Source organism: Tachypleus tridentatus, chromosome 3 (genome assembly GCF_004210375.1).
Source record: "Tachypleus tridentatus isolate NWPU-2018 chromosome 3, ASM421037v1, whole genome shotgun sequence".
Taxonomy (NCBI): domain Eukaryota; kingdom Metazoa; phylum Arthropoda; class Merostomata; order Xiphosura; family Limulidae; genus Tachypleus; species Tachypleus tridentatus.
The window spans coordinates 2,180,123-2,202,930 of NC_134827.1; the positions used below are offsets into that span (position 1 = coordinate 2,180,123).

Below are 22,808 nucleotides of genomic sequence, written 5' to 3' on the forward strand. Positions count from 1 at the left end.
TTGTCAAACGGATGGAAAAATTGAAAATTTTTTTCATGACAGCATTTTGGGAAACCATTTTGAAAAACAAATAACTTCTTCGATAAGGGACTATTAATTTGATTATAGTTGTTGCACTGTTGAAGCCACTATCTGAATTTCTCAAGGCTCAAAGAAGTAAGATTTTTGTAAAGTACTATGTAACTGCAGAAATTTGGTATGGTTTTGACCAATTTTAAGTAAAAACAACAACGTTATCCAAAAGGTAGATGATAGTGATGAACAATTGTGGTAACTAGTGAAACAAAATTCAAAACTGAGACTTTTTACACGATTGTTGACTTTATTCATTGTTAATGTCAACCACAGAAAAAGTATATACATTGTGATTGACGATTGTTATCTCTTTCTGAGAACTGACAAAAAAACAAGGCTAGCTAATAAAATGTCTTTAAAAGAACTAGTTACCTTTAACTTAGATCGTTATTAAGATATTTTTGATGAATAGACAGAGCAAAAGAACTTAGTCAATGGCCCTTCCTCAAAGTTTCATCTTTATATAAGCTACTTTAAACATTTTTTCCACAATGTGATTTGCCTTTATTTGATTATTCCAGTGCGAAAGTATTCAGGTGAAAAATCATTCAGGTATACAAAGTGAGTCAGAAATGCTATATATTCAACGATGGACCAAGTACGATTTTCAAATCTAGGAATTATTAACATTTAATCATTGGGCTATCTGCTGTCTCTACGGTGGGGAACCAAGCACATGATTTCAGCGTTGTAAGTTTATAAACTTAATGATGCTCCACCAAAGAACCCCAAAATTTTGAACTTCCTTTATCTTTCTAAGTTGAATTTTGATTTTTTAAATTTCGCGCAAAACTACACGTGGGTGATCTGCGCTATCTGTTTCTAATTTTGCAGTGTAATACTAGAGAGAAGGTATCTAGTCATCACCACCCACCGCCAACTCTTGGACTACTCTTTTACCAACGAATAGTGGGATTGATCCTCCCATTATAACGGACCCACGGCTGAAAGGGCAAACAAGTTCGATGTGACGGGGACTTCGAACCCGCGGCCCTCAGATTACGAGTCGAGGACCCTAATTATCTGGCCATGTTGGACCTCAGCATTTTATATCATAACATAAACCCCTCATTCAGAGAAATATTTACAATATTTTATTTTCACTATACATATATACAAAGACTGTTTTCAGCTCATATGTTAAATCTTCTCATACAGTCTTCACTAACATTTACAGTTCCTTTCTCTGTTTCTCCTAGTGTAGAGCTTTACTTTGATAGGATCCCTTGTTTTCATTTTGATCTTGTGTTGCCTGAGATCCGTTTTTCCTGATATATCTGCATATTGATACAATAGATTTTGTTCCTCTTCCTTTTTATCAGTCAGTCAGTTCGACACTTATGTTAACATCTTTGTATATCTCATCTTCACTTTGTAGGTCCTTACCTTCTGTATTCAGATTCTGCTTCTGTGACAGCCACATCCGCTATGTTCATTTGTACATCAATAGCTACATTTGCAAGGCATTCTTCACTCTCAAAATACTTCTTCAACAGATTGGCATGATAGATTTTAGTCTTCCCACTCACATTCATCTTGTATTCCATTCTGTTGAATACTTCTTGTACTCCAAAAGGTCCTTTCCATTGTAAGGTGAGTTTGTTGTGGTATGTGGGCAGCAGAACTGAAACCTTCTCTCCGTCCTTGAAATGTTGATCTTTAGCCTTCTTGTCATAGAAATTTTTCTGACTGTTTTAAGCTACATATAAATTCTGTCGAGCAAGTTCATGTCACCTTAGTCTATTTTTGAGATCTAACACATACTGATATGTGTTCCTCACTTTTGGATCTTCTTTTCCCATCTATAGCTATTTCAATATTTGTATTGAACCTCGTACTGTTCTTTCATGCATAATTCTGAGAGTGAAAATCCTGTATTTGTTTGCGGGACTTCTTGATAAACAAATAATACTTTCTGCAAATTCCTGTCCCAGTCACGTGGTCTCTTTCTTCTTTAACATGCTCTTTAAAACTCCATTGACTCTCTCATAAACTCCATTATATTTAAAAATGTACAGGGTGGTAAAGAGACGCCAAGTAATGATGAGGCGGCGCACTTTATACATTAGTTTTGAAGTAAACTGTATTCCTCTGTCTCTCAGGATTCCTCTCAGAAAACCTACTCTGCAAAATATTTCCAGGAGGGCTTTTACTACTCTCTTTATTTGTATCTTTACCTGGAATATTGCTTCCAGATACCATGTCACAGTGTCGATTTCTGTCAGCAGATACTAGTTGCCCTCGTCTACACAGGCACTTTTGGCCAAATGAAGTCCACAGCTAATCTTCTATGAGAGGTATCTTCCCAATGGAAGTTTGACTACCTTCCATCTAGGTATTGTTCTTTGATATATATCACATAACCCGCAAACTCCACTCAGATCTCCGATAAATCCCGACAAATAGAAGTTATTGGTGATTCTCTCTGCAGATATCTTTGTTCCTAAATGTCCTTCTACAATTGATTCATGAGCCAATTTCATCACTTGAGCTTGGTATTCTGTTAGTACTATAATTTGTTTAACTTTGTCAGTATAACTGCCTTGATAGAGTAGGTTTAGCTGTCCCTTCCGATCTTTTGTTCCTAAATATCTTCCCAATTTTCTTGTGCTCGACTTTCTCTCAGATATTGTCTTAAAGTTTCTGCAGTGAAGGGTCTTTCTCCTCTGCTTCTTTTAAGTCTCTTCAAACCTATACACCAGATGTTACATTTCGACACTTTCAGGGGCGTAATGTTTTGTTTGTTTTTCATTTCTTGAGCTCTTGTTGTGATAGCAGATATTTCACTAATTTTGTTTTCGTCTAGCTTCTTCAAATTTCTATAACCTGGTTCATTTCCTAACACCAAGTCGGGTATTGGTTTCTTTATACACACATCTTCAAGGTCTTCTACATGATACGGAGCATCTACCTTTATTTTCGCTATGAGAAGCTTTATCACTGTCCTATCAATCAGTACACAGGTGCTTTGCCTGTCGTCTGACCATCAGATACTAAACCAGTTCTCACTGCTGCACTACTGCACCCACTGTCTTGTAGAATCTTCATTTTTCTGTTCTCAGTATATCTATCCCAAGCTGACATATTATGATTTGTTGGCACTTTGTTGGCGCTCATATCATTAGTGGCACTGTTGATCCATTTGCCATCTTAAGTTGACCATTAATTGCACACTAATAATCATGATATCTTCATATACTGAATCTTACGAGCTGTCTTGTTTCTCTTTTTTTCTGGCAACAGTATCTATAGTGCCAGTCACTTTTTTTCTTGTTTCTTACCAGTACTGTCTTTGTAAGTAGCTCCAGCCTTTATGTTGAGGTTTCTGCTGTTGTTTGTTGGTAACAGACTTCCACTTCCTTCCAAGGTATCCCGTTTTATAACAAACATAGTATCTCTTTATCCCTTCTGTCTGTTAACTTCCTGTCACTGCTGGTAGACTCTTGGTTAATTATTTCTGGTTTCGATTATATTACTTTGGTTATATTACATTCACGGGCTTCCATATACTGTTCTGCCAGCTTAATCATCTTGCCGGCTCGGCATGGTCACGTGGTTAAGGCACTCGACTCGTAATCCGAGGGTTGCGGGCTCCAATCCCCATCATACCAAACATGCTTGCCCTTTCAGCCGTGGGGGCATTATAAAGTGAGGGTCAATCCTACTATTCGTTAGTAAAAGAGTATGAGAAGAGTTGGCGGTGGGTGGTGATGACTAGCTGCCTTCCTTCTAGTCTTACACTGCTAAATTAGGAACGGCTAGCTCTGATAGCCCTCGTGTAGCTTTGCGCGAAATTCAAAACAAACAAACAATAATCTTGTCTACGTATTTTGGTACTCTCTCCTTTAAGAACAGTAACATATCGATTGAATACATGATAATGAGCTGTTTTCACACTATTAGGTCTGCATTTCCCTCAAAAATATTTTAATATTTGACCATAGCAGTCTAAATGGTGGAATATCGTTGTAAATGTGCCACAAACTTAACCAGTTTTTCCACTGTTGAATCTGACAACTTCTTTCACCATAGAAGTCACAGGCATATCATATACACTACATAGTTTTCTTCTTGTCAAAAATCCACTAAGACCCATTCAATTGCTTTAAAATTTCTGTTGATCAGCAGAACTACTTATCTCTATTTATGTTACACTAATATTCCACTGGCACGAGTTACTGCAGTCGTATATTGCCTTTTCAATAACCGTTGCTTCCTGGCACTATGGATATATTTTTCTATGATCAAAATGCACTCAAGCATCAATTATAAATTACTTTATAATTCGCTTTTACTGAATGATAGTACTTCTTGTTTCTTTTAAAACTATTTGTTTTCTTCTAACATATTAATCGTTAGGCATATCACTTCTACAGCAGTTAACTTCACGCCAAACTTTTTCTTGGCGTGACTTTACTCTCTCCTGCAATTGACTATCTCTGTCTTTTATCACTCATCTCACACATATAATTTTTTATTGCTTAACCGTCTGTTCACACTATTTTCGACATGAGTGAGTTCAAAGACAACTTCCAGTAATGGTTTACATTTAACTCTCTTATACTAATAATAATAAGCGCTAAACAATAATAAAACATTCATTCACAAAAATAAACTAATTAATAATATCTACACTAAACAGTCTTTTATATCATGACATTAGGTAACTGATCTCTGAAAAAGTCATTGTTTTATCCAATTAATACTTATTTCATCCTAACTTATAAAGAAAGTTATGATTGAACTAAAATGGATACCTCGACAACTATCACACAACCAAGTTCCCAGTTTTTATAATATGGCTTTTAGCGGAGAAATTGCGTCATCAAATCATGAACTTCTATGGTTCAGAATCTATAGAACAATTCTCACCCTCTTTATTAGTAAGCTCGTGTGGCTTTATGATGAGAGAAAAGTATGTTTTGTTGTACAAGTTAAAGGTTGGAATCTGATCTCCGTCGATTTGCATTTTTTTATCAGTTGTTTTTGGTTTAATATTGCTTATACTATTAATGCAATTGCATAGCTGAGAGTTAGAGTACATTTGAACGGCTTAAAATACGCTATTGCTATACGTTTTTTCGAGTATCTAGTTTGTTTTGCTGTTAGGTTACTAAATGACATGTGGTGTTTTGGAGTTGTTTGTTTGTTTTGAATTTCGCACAAAGCTACTCGAGAGCTATCTGTGCTAGCCGTCCCTAATTTAGTAGTGTAAGACTAGAGGGAAGGCAGCTAGTCATCACCACCCATCGCCAACACCTGAGCTACTCTTTTACCAACGAATAGTGGGATTGACCATAACATTATAACGCCCCCACGGCTGAAAGGGCGAGCATGTTTGGCGCGACGGGGATGCGAATTTGCGACCCTGAAATTACGAGTCGTACGCCTTAACACGCTTGGCTATGCCGGGCCTTTTTGGAGTTGATCTGTGATAAATCGCCTGTACATTACACACAGAAATACCTCTTTTCTCACGTGTTAATCATTAATCTTGTGAATGTATTTTCAGTTGCACTTTATTTAAACCTTGATAGTTGTTTCAAGATAGAGGTTTTTGTTTTGATAGATTGAAAGACTTTGTGTATGATATCACTCGATAGCTCATATTTTGCATATTCACTCTTCATGGAAATTTATAGAAATAATCTCGTTTATCCATGTGTACTTGCTGAATTAATTAGTTTTATGACTAACTAGATATTATGAATAAAGGTTAAAACTTTGAAGTTATTGCTTGAGAAATGTTGTGGGATGTATTAAAAATACAGAACAAAGACAGATATTCGCCCAAAATTGTATGAAACGTACTTTTAGATTATTTTCTTCATGTATCACAACAGTATTTCAGACTTTCATTGACAAATCTTCAAGCTTTATGTACACACATTACTTTGCAAACTATTTTACTGAAACCTATTAAATAAGGAAAATTTCAGTTAAAACCATTACAATGGTTTTTATTTGATTTACTTATATCATAGCACCCCAGTAATACAGCGGTACGTCGGTAGAAACCGGTTTTCGATACCCGTGGAGGGCAGAACACAAATAGCCCATTGTGTAGCTTTTCGCGTCATTCAAAACAACGACTTATATAACAAACTGATTATTCGCTCTACCTGTACTCACAGGTCCTGGAACTTGCATTATTACCACAAAACACAGAGACCATGTAAAATACATTTAAAGACGTTTCAGGTTAGGACTACATTTATTTTTCTTTTACTTTATTTAGAAATTTCAGGTTTTCCAGAACTAGCTAAAAGATAACCAGTAACTCAAAAATGATAGGAAAATGACAGATTCTTTTCCATCAAATCACAAACTTCATGGCACCATCTTTCAATGACACTAGAGAAAATAATAACAAACCAGTGCTGCCTAAATAATCATGGGTGACAATGGACAGTATATGACCACTGGCAGAAGAAAATACTAACGTACATTTTTGGATAAAATAAATGATAAAATGAACCAGAATTATAGTTTCTGAGTGTAGCCAGAAGAAATTCTTTCAAATTGTAATAAATAAAAATAATAAATATTTAGATGAAATATGACAGTCGTGAAGAAGAGAATATAATGAGTGTGCACCATAGATGTGGTATTTTGAGAAGAAACTGATTTCCTAACAAATATCAACCAGCAGATAACAGCAGATTGGATCAAGATATAAGAGGAGTGTTCTGTAGTTGATAACTTGACTTAATTTTACGTCGTATAAGAAATAAACAGATTGGACGCATTTAAATGACAATTAAATGTATTTATACACAACATGAAAAACAGTGTCTGTACCAGCATAGAAAAGTGAATGATTGCTTTTATTGGATCAGCACTACCTCATCAGCTTTATTTCCCACAAGGTGAATCTCTTCAAAACTTGTCACAGTGAAAGCCAAGTTGAACTAAACAGAAAAAAATGCACCTGAATTTCGAACATCATCTTTCTTTCTTTGTCCGGCAGATGAAGTCACTTCACAACCTTTATTCCCTGACATCATTAGCCAGCTATCAGTTTTAGTTAACGTAATGTTTCGGGTAGCAAAGGATATTCTAGTTTTAACAAATTAACCCAGATTCACAATAAAGCAAAGAAATATTCAAGTCAACCGAGAACATAATCTAACAAAAGGGCTGAAGTTATTAGAACGAGACAATAATAGAAAACTTTTATCAAGTTTATCCACCATGACGCTGTAGAAGCCAAATCAATATAAATATAATGTATTGTCTGTTCATGTAACTACTTCGCAGGGTGTGGAAAAACAAATATTAGTTTGTAGAGGTACACACAAATTTGTAGTTTTCCATTTTGAATTTTGTGTGTGTGTGTGTGTTTTGTTTTTTTAATGAGCGTTTTTACACATACTTCGTACTGTGTTGATGGATTTTTACCTAATTTGGCATGAAGGTTTGTTTTGTTCATGCGTAGATACAAGATAAAGTTTCGATTTAGCATTTCGTGTTTCACAATTATAGAGAAGGGAGGCAATTTTTCATGCTCTAAGATAAACCTTTATTATAAATCATGAATTTACACAACTTCCGTCCAAGTACTCTAACTGGTAATAAATAATTTAGAATATTTTTTTTTACAACAGAAAATTGAGAAGCATGGCACGTTTGTGTACCACATAGATTCGTTGGCAAATGTTCCAACTCAGTTCCGATTTTTAAAAGTGTTAGTTCGCAATGTATTTTACCGAAATGTTTTAAATAAGACAATACTATTCAGATAACTCTAAATGATAATGACTTTCGTTGGAATGCAATACAAACATACATTTAAATATAAATGTTGGAGGTATCTCACACTATACAAAATTTAAGACAAGTTTACCGTTAAAAACAAGATTTTTGTGCATTTTGAATACAATTATAAAATACGTTTTCAATGATAAATAAAGTTTTTCGCCGAGGTGGACGCAGCAGATAACTAAATGCTGCTTTATTTTAAAATATGTCCAAAGACACCCACTGTTTGTTAACTTTTCTGAAAATACACAAGTTTGTTTGAATTTTGTAAGATTCATCAATTTGACAAACGGTCCCTAATTGAATCTCAGCATTTAGCTGAGTTGCAATAATTTCGAAGCAGTTTATGTAGGTAGGCTTAAATTTAAATGTAGTTTAAGTTATATTTTAATAAATGTTACCTGTTTTTATATTTTATATCTTCAAATGCGTTATAAAATATTTGACTCCTAGATACTTGTTAACAGTTTTACTTGTTGTGAGGCACAATTACTTTACCGAACTCTCGTTCGTCGCTTGTGAGTTTTAAAATCTCCCTAGTTCTAAATTTTAGTCTACTGAAGTTCTAGTTCCACTCTAGGGTAGTTTATTCTGGATATGCATTTAATTTTTAAAATTGTAATTTTAATTATTTTATTAAGATTTAACCTTAAATGATTTACGTGTAATTAATACACTAAAACTTTTCAAGGATTGTGATACAAATAGAGTAAACGTCATACCTGTTTCAAATTCATTACAGAGTATTATTGTTATCTATAGCAATATCAACACTGGCACTGTCAATACGAATACTACTTGTTACTAATACTAGTAATAATATAACTGTTTAACTGATTGACGTAGTTTCTTTACGAATACAGTTAAGATTTTAGTAGTATGTCATTAGTTATATGTATAATATATGATTCTTCATGTTTATCCTGTATAAAAAGCATTATGTGGATATAGTGGTTAAATTAGGAAACAATACTACATTTTATATATGTAAAAATGGCTTGTTTGGGTTGAGAAAATATTTGTATAAGTACAAATGGCATAAGCATGGGCAACCCAGTATCACCAGTTCTAGCCAATATTTTTATGACACAAGTTGAAACACAAGCAATTAACACAGCATTACATCCACCACTATACTGGTACAGATATGTAGATGACATGGTTGCAGGATTCAGATCTACAGAACACACGCTTAATTTGTTCAAACACATTAATTCTATACATCCCATCATTAACTTCACATGTGAACAGGAAGAAAGCAATCAAATATCATTTCTTAACCTCAAAATTACAAGAACTGACACACAATTCAAAACAGAAATCCACCGAAAAATCACCCATACTGGACTATACATTCCTTGGGACTCAGCACATGAAACAAAACAAAAACTCAATATACTAAGAAACCAAATAAACACAGCCATAAAACTACGCTCACCAGATAAAATTAACGATGAATTAGACAAAATAAAACAATACTTCATCAACATCAATAAGTTTCCTCCACAAACCGTAGAAAACATTATACGCACACACCTAGAAAGAAAGCAAAATCAACCAACTAAAGTAAATACAGCTCACGAATCAAAAAACCACAAAACCATATACTGCTGTATACCATATATTCCTGACATCAGCAAACAAATAACCAACATTTGGCAAAAATTAGTAACAAAATATGACATTCCAGTTAATACCAAATTTATTCAAAAACCAGGCACAAAACTGAGGTCTATACTATGTAAAAACTACACTGACAAACACTACACTAACATTATTTATAAAATCAATGTGATAACTGCCATGACTTCTATATTGGAGAAACAAGTAGAAAAATGGAAACCAGAGTTAAAGAACATAAAAAGTCACCTTCACACGTTATTGAATACTGCAAGTCAAATAAACACAATATAACCATAGAAAACACTCAAATACTAAATAAACAAACAAACATAAACAAATTGAAAATTAAAGAAGCCTTACTTATACAACAACTTAAACCCAAAATAAATCGACACAAAGGAACACCTTTATACCTATATTAAAAATAATAAATAATATAAAATTATATATTCAAACATCTAATACTGCCCTCTACATTCCGACACTCAGTTGCACAACCCCTTTCAAACATGTGGTCAGCTTCTGGTCAGTTACCTCTTTCTTTTTTTGTGAACTTGACAATGACCAAAGAAGGTAGAAACATTGTTCGCTCTTCTACGTAAAATAGTTTCTCAACCCAAAAGAGCCGTTTTTACATATATATTTTTCTACAAGTGGGTTTTCTCGACATCACTGAATACTATATTTTTAAAAATATGTATGCTTCGTATATGTCCATACCAGGAGTTGATACTTAGTAGTTAGCTGTGTATAGGACCTACACAGATTTATGTAGCTTTAGTCACTAGAAAAGTTAAGTTGTGTTTTTTCTGTGTTTGTAATGACGAAAAAGCTTTTCTGTACATTTAGCCATCTAAGAAAACATTAGTATGGAGAGAAGAAATTAAATAAGTTTTAAATAGTTTTAGCCATTCTCAAAATACGTTTACATAGTTCATGTAGTTTTAATCACCATTGGACATTGAAATGGAATTTGCTATATACAATAGGTGAACTTGCATTTGTATTTTTATTTTCAAACAGTTGTGGTTGTCTGTACAATTTTCGAGTAGTTTATGTGCACCAAATATTGTACTATTTATTGTATAGAAAATAATAGGTTATTAATTTATCATTTACATATATCTATACTTTTTATGTTTCATCAGTGCAGTGTGAGCACTGAATGACTGGGAGGATTCCTAAGTAAAAACAGATGTCCAGTCCTTAAGTGGCATAAATGACTTTCAGGTTGATTAATGAACTGATCACTATCTAAATTTATATGCGAGTGTGTGTGTCTGTGGTATTAATAAATAGATTTATCTCTTTATTCAAATAAATGCTAAACATCTTAAGGAGGATTTCATCCACCAAGTTCTGTGATACTTTGTTAAGTGTGTATCAACATTAGCTGATTATGTGGAGTTATTTCTTTTCCCTTTGTCCAAACAGTGATTGTGTAATTGTGACTGCTAAATATTATACCACATTGTATGTTATAACAATCTTGGTAATAATTAAATAAATGTGTTTTGGGGAAAAATTAAGTATGATTATGGTTTTAAACAGTAATTAAGACAATTAAAAACCAAAAATTGATTGAAAAAGCTCATGACTTAGCTTGATTGTCATGCAAGTAAGAGCTAAAAAATATAACTCACACAAAATTTCTAAGGAAATTTTGCATGTTAATTGAAAGGATTGCATCTTTTTTCCTCAAATTATATTCTGAGGACAGATAAGTAGATTGACTAATTGTTTACTGTGAATGCAATTTTAAAGATTTAAAGCTGGTAAACATTTGTTTTTCAAGAACAATATTTCAATCCAAAACAAAATAATAATTGCCAAGGCAATTATCTCATCCCAAACTTCAAGAACAACTTGTACATAGGAAGCAAACTTAGCTAGCTTGCTGTCTGTTTTTCTTGATGTCATTCTGAGATATACTTTTAAGACTAGTAGAGTATCCAATGTGTTACCATTCTTAACATCAACCGTTGCACAATCACATGTTTTTGGAACAAATGGAAAAACATATCTCAAGCAGTCATTCAGCATTTACGAGTACTAGATGGGGTATGGATTTTTGTTGTTAAAATGTTTTGAATTTACTTGAGGAAAGGAATTAATGTATATTTTGACTAGCTGTCACCCACCAAACATTTGTAGTGATTTTCATGCCATTTGCTTGAATTTTTCTTATTCTATCATTATTATGTATACCTTTTAAGCTATACTTTCTTGCAGACATTATATATGTTAGATTGATAAATTCTAGTCAGTTTGAAAAATAAAAAAATACATGATCAGAGAAACTTGTATAAATGTAACTTTATTTAAAAAAACTACATGTTTGTGACTTTAACAAAACTACATCTAAAGTAAACAAAGTAATGGTGTTTATAATTGTACAGAGTATGACAGTTATGAGTATTTAGAAGATCACAAAAAATGAAGGATAAAATCTGTAATAAATAAAAGTAGTTAAAACATGTTTATAGCAGTCTGAAACAAACCCAAGCTAAATTACTGAAAAATGAAGTTAGTGATAAAGTTGTAATGGTGTCAAACATAGCAGAAGTATCTGAATGCATTTTCACAAAATAATAAGCATACAGTTGTGAACAAACTGCATATGTATTTGAAACCCAAATAAGTTGGAAAAGCCCATAGGAATTATATTTAATGTAACATTAATGTTTTTGGAAATTACATGAGGGTTAAGTGTTGTTCATGTGAAATGCTTTGCAAATAAAAATCTGAAGCTCAAATCAAAGCCATTTCCCACATGATGATATTAACATTGTGACATTGTATACCATACTTGTTGCACTAAAATGTTTGACTAAGCAAAGAATAGGTAAGGTGATTCTGAATAGGAAAGCCAATAGACAATCTGGACTCCTCAGACAAAGTTACTTCTATTGATATGAGGCTCATCCAGCACTTCTAATAATTTTCATTCACTAAACTGGTTAAGACTGCATAAATGTATTTTATGTTATCATAAGTTCCCTAGAAAAACTGTGCAATTAGTGGAATTTGCTAATCGACTTCTCTTGGGGCTCATTAGTTGATTCTATTCAACAAATTGATTGTTCTCATGTGAGAGTAATTTTTCTATTTTCAGCTTGTTTTACATAAAAATGTATCATGTGTGATGTTGTACTAAACCTGTAACATGTTGAAATTGTGATTAATAGCATTTTTTTTTTTTTTTTATAAATGTCTACACTACTGAATTTTTGTTGATGAAAATAAATATTACTTTATATTTTCAAAAACTTTTTATCTTATGTTAATAAATGCTATTGCAAAAATATCAACCTTAAAAATAAAAATTTAAAAACATCTAATTTTGGCATAGGTCTATATTAGGTATCTCTTCATTGAATATACCTACAACAGCACTAATTTTAATAGAGAAAAATAAACTGGAGCTTGGTAGATGTAGTAATTATGTTTCATTTTGCAGTTAAACAATAACATAGCATTGCTAGAGATTAATACTTTGAGAAAATGTTATTCAAAAAAGGATACTGGTGTAGTTACCATGAACAAGAATCACTAAAAATGCAAATCTGATGCATGGTGAGAAATATAAGAAGACTTAGAACTTAGTCATTTGTAAAAGAAATTTTCATGAGTAAAACTACAAATTGGTTTTATAAGATAAAAGCAATGAATCACATTATGTTATGGAGAATGAAAATTGTTGTATTTTCTTTCTCCTCTGAAAATAATAGTGAAACATATATTTTATGTTTTGATCTTCATGCTTCATGGTAATACAAGTAAATGTAAGGTGCACTTAGGGCAGGATTTTTGTGCTAGTATTGTAACTTCTGTGAATTATTGTAGAAAATGCATTAATGTGATAAGTGATGTTATTGACTTTTTTCTTTAGACTGAAAGAAATGTTTCACAAGGGTGGTGATGGGCGACCAAGAGGGTTTGGTTTTGGAAGTTTTACACTAGGAGGTAAAAAAACAGAACCTCAGCTTAGTCAGAGTCCCCTTGAATCTCATAGTCTATCTGCTGTACCGCCTCCAATGGTGAATAAGCATGGATATGCTGGACTGCAAACTATCACTCAGAATGCTATGGCAGCCAGTTTTGGACTTCCTCGTAAGAGGCCAAAGACTGAAGAAGAGTAAGTATTAATGATAATGTTGTACAGAATGGAATTATTGTTTGAAGGATATGGTGGACAAGAAGGCATAAACAGGAAAGTTTTTACTATTTGACATCTTGTTTTGAAGTTTATGTTTTGATAATATTGTCTCAAAACATATATTGTATTATGGGACTATAATGTGGGTTAGATCTCCCCTTAGTTATTATGTAACTTTTGTAAACTGTTGCACTTTTCACAGTTTGTAGTTAAGATGCAGTGAAGTAATATGCAAGTTACTCAGCTTTCACTTTCTCTAGTGCACTCTGCACATGAATTCATTAAATTATGTTTATTTATAGTTTATAAAATGAAAAAGACAGTTGTACCTTTGTGAAATAGGTGGTGGGTTTTCTTGCTGCTGAATCATATAATTGCCTGAAATGCTGTGGATGAGCATATTGGTTGCAAACATGAAGTTGTATACAAGCCTGGCTTTATTATATGTTAGTTTTTTGTATATAAGGTTTGCCCCAAGTAAGCAAACTGTTAGCATTTCTTGACATTTAAAAACATTTTGACATAGACTTTTAGAACTTAAGGGTTTTGAGAACATTCTTAGATTTGGTTTGACTTTAATTTTTGAGGGAATTACATTAAAATCATTAAGACTGCATTTGTTTTATTTCATTTCTGATTTAAATGTTTCAGTTATTTTATGTTCAGTGTAACTTACAAGGGTGGAGGAGGAACACATTGAACCACTGAGATAAATTATTAACCTGTTAACTGCCAAGTATTTCAACTGCTACAATACAACTCTAATGCTTCTTCATTTTGTAACTTTTTTCGTGACACCATTTTGGATCAAAAGTTAAAGAATTTATAAGTAGGTCAAATGCATGTATGGTGCTGACATCTAGCGTTGAAGTTGGGTATTATTATTAAGTTGTCCGTTGCACTGTGTTACCAGTTGGCTTGGACGAGTTATTTCGTCTATGGCACTGAACAGGTTAAAGGTTTTTTTCACGTCTCTTGCTAGTTCAACACATTCATTGAACATTTGCTCTGTTTTATTTTAGTTTACAACAAATAATGTTATTTCAATTGTGCATTTCTGAATAGTCCTTCTTTATGTAATAGACACTGCCAGAGTTTGAGGGAAAGTACACACTGTGACTTGGCTTTAATTAAGGTAAATGCTGGAGTTTTAAAATACTATAATATTCAAGAAAAGATATCCAGTAGTGAATAATTCCTAAGCATGCAATTATTATTGAAAGTTTTGAAAAATAATATTGTGCTGGTATAAATAAAATGCATAGTTTAAAAGGGCCAATTTGGTCCTTTAAGCCTGTCGTTGTACACCCACAACATTAGCTCAGGTTCACCTTTGGATCATTTTCAGTTCCATACCAAAATCACCATACTCTGATTGAACCAGCCAGATCTTGGTGGTGAATGCTAACATACACAAACACATATTTAATGGATCATTTTAATAGTAAGAAATTTGTGGTATATAGCCTTGAGTTTTTCATATTTTTTAAGCCAATTAAGTTGTATATTCCTTGTTATACTTCTTTGTTTAGAAATAATCTTATTTTAAATTAAAAACAATTTATTTTCAAACATTTCCCATATCATCTTCGAATTGTCTGTTTATGTACATATACTGAATTATTATTATTATTTTTTCTGGATTTCTTGTAGAGTGGAATGTTAAATGTAACTATACAATGATAATTTTCCCATATGTTCATTTACTTGAAGCTTTTATAACATTTTGTTACTTGTTATAATTAATCTCGGATGAGTCTCTGATTTGTTTATTATGTATGTACATTGTGTATTGTGATTTTAAATAGTCAAAAGTTTTAATTTTAATTTAGAAGTTAATTAAATGTTAATACATATCATATTTATGATATTTGCCAACAAGATTGTTATGCACAATTTTCTTTCTTAATGCAAACAAAATTTACAAAAACAAATAATACAATTTATAGTAATGGCTTTACAGATAATTATTTATACAAAACATTTTTATAAACTAACAAACAATATTCAGTCTTCTCTCTGGTCTGGAACTGAATATTTTATCAATAGTCCAGGTTCATGAGGTGCAAGTTACTTTTATGTTGATATACAGATCCACTTCATGTGATGGGAATACTAACTGTCTCTGTTCTTCACATGAGAGTTTTTCTGCTGAAGCTATATAATGGCTTCATAGAAATATTAATGTCTGAAGTAAGTTTTCTAAAGTTGAATGTTTCGTAATGCTCATAATCTATAAAAGTTCCTGATCAAATATTTGTAGTTTTCCAATTAATAAGTGGTAATTGCAGTTATAGCTTCCAAAGTAACCAAACATTATAACTGTCTCTCTGCATGTCAATTTATATACTATAAGGTGAGATTCTGGAATGTTCAACAATATTCAAAGATATGCTAGTGTTTTAATAAAACCTATTGTTGATTTTTGCACTTGAGAATCTTCTAAAAATTTAGAGAACAGGTGGGACTTGCACAATACACATTCAACAATATATGTCACATGTATCAAACTGAAACAAATGTAGATATTAAAATAAGTATATAACAGTAAATTAGTTAGTCTTTGATACCATTTCACTTTGAACCTAAAATGCTATCTCTGGTTATTTAGTATTTTGGCCAAGAGACTATCTATTTGATGGTCTTAAAATGCTTTAACATTGCAATTACTGCATTACTGCTAGAAATTATATTTTTGTACTTAGCACTGACTTTTTACTGGAGGGAGCAAACCAGTTTAATAAACCAACTGTCTTTTTAAGTTTGTGATTTGTATTCATTTCCTTGTATGGATAATTTACCATATTTTTTTTTTAAACAAATGTTGGTATCTGTTAAAAGATGTGCAGAAATAATGTATTTGTTACTATCAAAAGGTATATCTGATGAATGACACAAAAATTAAATTAATCAAAGCTGGATGATTAGGGGTATTTGCTAATGGATTAAGTAATGGGCTTACTAACTGATTATTGTGTCTCCCCCCATACAAAAAGTGTTCTAGCTTTTTAATATATTTCCAAATACTGCATTATTCTAAGTTTGTGTTACTCTTCTTTTTTTTTCTCACATCACTTTATTACTTTTAATTTATTGATAAAATTTACTTTCTTTTCATGTGATGGACTTCTGAAGGTTGCCATTTGTACATTTTCTTGCAACTTTTTTTTAAAGACAATCTATAATTTTTACTATATCTTTATTTATGAGCAAAATTTATTATCATTCAAATTAAAGGTTGTTGATTTAAAGCAGCAAACCTTTTGGGTGAAAGGATGTTTAGATACAGAAGTTTTTATCAGACCAAACAAACTAGATTATCGGTTTTTAGCTCTAGTTTTCAAATAAGTTATATGGTTGCATGGTTGTTATCAATTACCTGTTCTTAACTTTAAAGCACAAATTTGCTAAATTTTATAAAATTTCCCTAACTAAAGAGAGTTTAGTGTAACATGAGATTAGCTTATTCATGATGCCAGAAAAACATGTAGGTTTAAGAAGTCAAGATAGAAATGAGTACAAACCTTATGATATTAGCTTAAATAATTGATGCTTATTACAGCTGTACAATGTGCACATGGATGATGAAAAGAAACTGTTAATTTAGTTTCCATGGTGGTACTGTAAAGGAAATTATTAACACTGTTTCAGAAAGGAAAACTATCACCACATATTTTACAGAATCTTGTTGGTTCTGCAAAGGTCTGTTTGTCACGTGTTGCTTTACCCGCTATCATGCTTCAAATTGAACAAAAAAATATGGCCTGATTAACTAATCGATGTAATTACTAAAATTTTTATGAATGCTATAAGTGTAGCTACTAATTTAGCTACCAATTTTGGTTTTATTCCTTTAAGTTGCCAGCTGAATACTTTTTTGACCATACCTTGTTTTTGTCTTAAGATGTTTTTGATTAGACACACTTTTCCAGAATTATCATGAGACAGTTCAGTATTGTTTTATATGTGTATATGCTCTTAAGTTGTGTGTATACTTATACAGTTTCTCAGTTACTTTATAACCACTCACAAAAAAATTACTAATTCTAACTCATTTTGTTTGTTAAGCAAATACATACTTAGCCAAAGTTAAAAAAATGGCATTATTTAGATATCTTTCAAGTAACTTGAATTTAAAGTAAAATAACTTAAAAATTAAATAATTATTTTATAAAATAAAATGTTTTACAGGTATTGCTTTATCTTAGAAAGCTTCTAAACTATTAGGGAATGAATAAAAATAAAACTGGAAAGTCTGTACAGATTATACAAATATTTTATTAGGAATTAATAATAATGTTTAACTTTCTTATAATAGCTGTAGTAATTTTTAAATTTTTTTAAGGATGATATGATACAACTTTTAAAAGTTAACTGTGTAACACAATCACATTTTGAGTATTTTTCACACACAAAAAAAGTACTTCCTCTTTAATGAACTAAATAAAATTAAAGCAATGTTAATATATTCTGTAAATGATTAATTCAGGTTATAATTTGAAATTTCAAATCTTACATCTCTATATTCAATAATTGGTTGATATTAAGATGAAAACAGATCAGTTAAAATTTTAAGAAAAATTTATAGCATTAGTAAATAGGTTGCCAACAGTTGATTAATTTACATGACACAAGTCAATGTAATTGCTGCTTATGGATAATACATTAATTAACTTATTAAATTGTAAAGCCCTACAACTAACATAGGTCTTAATGAAATTGAGAATTATACTTTCATGCTAATTGTTGAATGAAACATGAAAGGTCTACATGTTTTAATAATCTGAATACATGCAATAAACATTTATTAGAGTAGAACATTAGAAATTAAGCATTAAAAGCTATTTAAAACATTTTTACATTTGTCTTTTGTAAAACTAGTCTCTTACCTTTTGATAAATACAAGTCATACTGAAATATAAACTGAGAAGGTTGTTTTAATGACAAAGTTTTAAAGCTCTTTATTTTTTATTCAATTTAATTAAGTATTCAACTTTCTCAAAGAGGAGCTTGCTACTTTTTGAATGTATAATTAAGTTGTAATTAGAATTAATGGTAGGCATGAAAGTAGTAGTATTTAAATGTGAAATGCTTCAAAGGCACTTGCTTATTGATTTAAATGTACTGGAAGCTTTTTTTTTTTTTTGAACAAGCCTATAGTGTAATTTAAATATTTATCTATTTACATAAATATTGCAAAATATAATTACTAAGAAGTAGAAAAAAACTGTCTTATAACTTTTGGCATCTAAATATAGATATTTTGAACAAGAAGATGATGATGAAAACCACAGTAATCTGGCTTACATCCCTGCTCCTGGAAGTCCATCATTGATGGAGGAAAAGCAAGAATCTGATTCTGATAGTGAAGAAGATCCACTTGATGCTTTTATGGCTGGCTTGGAGGTTTGTGGAGATATAGGTTATTCTTGAAGTAAATTTTTTGTAAACTCTCCTGGAATTATTGTGGCATTAAGGGTAATTTTTTTTTTTTTGAGTTAAGTATTTGCTAGAAGACTATTTTGGCTGAATGCAAGTTATTGGAATTGTGGCCTATAAAATAAAGTAGCACTTAATTCTAGAAAGAGGGTTTTCATTAAATAGAATAAAGAAAAGTTACAAATATTTTCAGTTTGGCCAAAAAAATGGGGAGGGAGAGGACTAATTTTGTTCATGATACAAATAAAAATTTATTTTGAAAAGTCTATAACTTGTTTTCACTTTGCAAATGGATATCATGTTTTATTGTTTGCAACAGTGAATGTTAGTTCAACACTGTGCAAACAATTTTTTTTTATTGTCACCAAACAGCAAGTGAGGTTTAGATGTTCCATTGCTGTAGAGACCAAAGGTTATTTTTATTAACATTGTAGTTTACTATATTCTCGGTAGTTTCCAATACAAAATATGAGATATTTACTTTATGTAAATACAAATCCCAGTTCTGACTAATCACTTAATTAAGAACTGGAAATGAAAGAGGGGAAAGGCAACTAGTATGAACAAGAATTATCCAGTTATTCTTTAGTATTTGTTGAAACCCCTTCATGAGTATAAAATGATTGCTGGATTTTTTTCACTTAATGACATGAAAACAGTCTGACATGATTGTTTAAATGAGTTTTTATGGGTGAGAATTGTAAGTAAAACATATTGACCCTTTTGTAAATATTTTTATAAATTTGAAAAGATTTCATTAAGCATCTTGGATCTTTTTTTTTATAAGCATATTAAACATTGTGTATTTTAAATGAAATCTCTGTGAAAGGAAAATATGCTTATTCATAATATATTTACACAAAGATTGTTTATTGACTTATGCATGTATTGTATCTTACATTCTCAGGTAAAAGAAAGTAGTTGTAAGTTTATTAGGAAAATAAATGTTTGCAATTGAAAGTATTTTAGATGTGTATATATATTGAATTTTAAAATATTTATTCAAGTGTAGAAATTTTTTTTAAGGACAAATTATATTGCATGAAGAACAACATATCAACATTCTGTATCTTGTTGTATTAATCTGTTGACATAAAGGACTTGAAGGAAGGGTTATCAGTGAAGAATATTTGAGTAGGATAAATAATGAGAAGTAACTTTAAATGTAAATCAAATCCTACTTATTGAGGCTTAGGCAATGGAGCAGCAACAGTGAGATGTAGGTCTAAATTTTTAGATATTATAAGGTATGATATACTTGCACTTGTTAAGTCAGACAAATGGTAGAAATTTGAAAAATTGTGAATTTTAGTATTCTGAATTGGTGATGCAGTTAGAGATGTGTATTACATAACATCAATCATTATTCTCCAAAGAAAATTCATTTACAATATTCAAAAACATGCAAGATTTACAGGAGAAAAGTGAGCATGAGAAAATAAACTCAGTTATTTGAATGTTTTTAAAAAGTTGAATTTCCATCTTCAGAGGTATGTCATGATGAAGGAAAGTTCACTTTCTGAAAGTGCTTGGGCTATTAAATTTCTTTATCAATGCTTTCTGAGATAGTTGATTTCTCATTGACACAATTGTTTAATTTAACAAATTTTAAATTATCTATAATCAACTTCTCCACAATGAAAGAATTAAATTTCTAACAAACAGTATTAAAAATTATACTCTGTAGTCCTGTTATGCATGTTCAATAAACAAAGGAAAGTGTTTTTATAGCAGCTAATTATATTTTAATTCAAACTAATTTATGACTAAAATTTTGAAACTTTTGCTTTTTTTTTGATAAAGAATAAATGTGCCATTAATGTGTACATTAAGACATAAAATAATTTATTTCTACACTCAGTTATGTCAATGCCCATATTTAGGAAATAAAATATGAGTTATAAAAATATCCATGCACAATAGTTTTTATTTGTGTGTTTAAGTAACTAATTACTTGATGAGCTCATATTTATTTGTGTATGAGACTGAAGATGTCAAAATACAGGAAAACATTCTCTTTTTGATGTATTATTTCATAACAGTATTCTTTGCTATATACATGACTTTGCTAATGGACTATCTATATGTGAATTGGATAAAACTTGAACAAAAATTGCATGTTTCTGTTTAATAAATGTAATTTAAATACATAAGCAACTTAGACATAAATATTATTTTACCATTCACTTTAAGTAAGAAAAAATGAGAAAAACACACTGCACTTGCTTCTTATATTCAGAATATTAAGTTATTTATTACTTTTGGGATATATTTTTGTAACACTTGGCCATAGCTCCTCTTCAGTATTAAATCTAGTCATGTGAAAAAGTTAGGACATCCTATGAAAGCCTGTGTATTTTTGTAACATTTTTGGATATATAGATATTTAATCTCAATTTCAACAATACTGAGAGATTATAGGAATATAACTAAACAATTAAAACTGAAGAAAAGACTTTTCAAGATCTTCTGTAAATGTAATTCTACAAAACTGCATATTCTAACTGAGGAAAAAGTTAGGATACCCTACCCCCTAATAGCTAGTTTTACCCCATTTGGCTGAAAAAACTGCAGTGAGATGCTTCTTGTAGCCATCTACCAGTCTTTGACATTGGTCTGAAGAAAGTTTGTCCCACTCCTCAATGCAGAATTCTGTCAGTTGTGAGATATTTGAGGGGTAACATGTACAGCCCGTTTTAAGTCACCCCACAGCATCTCAATGGGATTAAGATCTGGACTTTGACTAGGTCATTCCAGGACTCTCCATTTCTTAGTTTTCAGCCAGTCCTTGGTGGATTTACTGGTATGTTTTGGGTCATTGTTGTGTTGCAGGGTCAAGTTCCGCTTCAGCTTTAATTTTCGACAGATGGTCTCACATGATCCTCAAGCAACCTCTGATACACAGTAGAATTCATGGTGGATTCTATGATTGTGAGCTGTTTGGGTCCTGCTGCAGCAAAGCAGCCCCAAACCATAACACTTCCATCTCCATGCTTCATAGTTGGTATGAGGTTCTTTACCTGGAATGCTGCATTTGGTTTATGCCAAACATGTCCTCTGTTCTGGTGTCTAAATATTTCAGTTTTGGACTCATCTGTCCAAAGAACATTATTCCAGAAGTCCTGGTCTTTGTCTACATTCTCTCTGGCAAACTTCAGTCTGGCCTTGATGTTTCTCTTAGAGAGCAAAGGTTCCTCCTAGCACACCTCCCATGCAAGTTAAACTTGTGCAGTCTCTTTCTGATTGTAGAGGCATGTACTTTCACATGAACAGTAGCCAGAGCCTGCTGTAGGTCCCGTGATGACATGTTAGGGTGTTTGGAGACCTCTTTTAGCATCTTGTGGTCTGCTCTCGGGGTGAACTTGCTTGGACAACCAGACCAGGGCATGTTGGCAGTTGTTTTGAAAGCCCTCCACTTTTTGACTATTTTCCGGACAGTGGAATGGCTGATTTCAAAATCTTTTGGGATATTTTTTAATCCCTTACCAGACATATAAGCTGCTACAGTTATCTTTCTGAAGGCCTCAGACAGCTCTTTTGCTCTCACCAATGGTGCTCACTCTCACTTTAACAGTCAGGAGCACACCAAACTAAATGTCTGAGGTTTAAATAGGGCAAGCCTCATTCAAAATGCTGGTGCACCTGGTGTGATACACTTGTGTGTGAGTTGAGCCATTTTAAGTGGGAATAAATGTGGGCGTGTTCTAACTTTTTCCTCAGTTAGAATATGCATTTTTGTAGAATTACATTT

General features: G+C 31.8%; 1 protein-coding gene across 17 annotated transcripts in view; it reads left to right on the forward strand.

The window, feature by feature from the left end:
- The first annotated feature begins 8,032 nt into the window (after positions 1-8,032).
- Positions 8,033-22,808, forward strand: part of LOC143246210 (ATP-dependent RNA helicase DDX42) — a 125,149-nt gene continuing 110,373 nt past the window's right edge. For 10 of the 17 annotated variants that reach the window (XR_013025854.1, XM_076492472.1, XM_076492473.1 and 7 more), the window contains exons 1-3: positions 8,388-10,448; positions 13,352-13,597; positions 18,877-19,024. Coding sequence is in view for 16 of the 17 variants with exons in the window: in XM_076492472.1 (XP_076348587.1) it covers positions 10,426-10,448; positions 13,352-13,597; positions 18,877-19,024 (417 nt within the window). In the remaining variant the exon portion in view is untranslated. Of the gene's footprint in view, positions 8,355-8,387; positions 10,449-13,351; positions 13,598-18,876; positions 19,025-22,808 lie in introns of those variants that run through there. The other 7 variants (XM_076492468.1, XM_076492483.1, XM_076492470.1 and 4 more) reach the window with 5 other exon arrangements.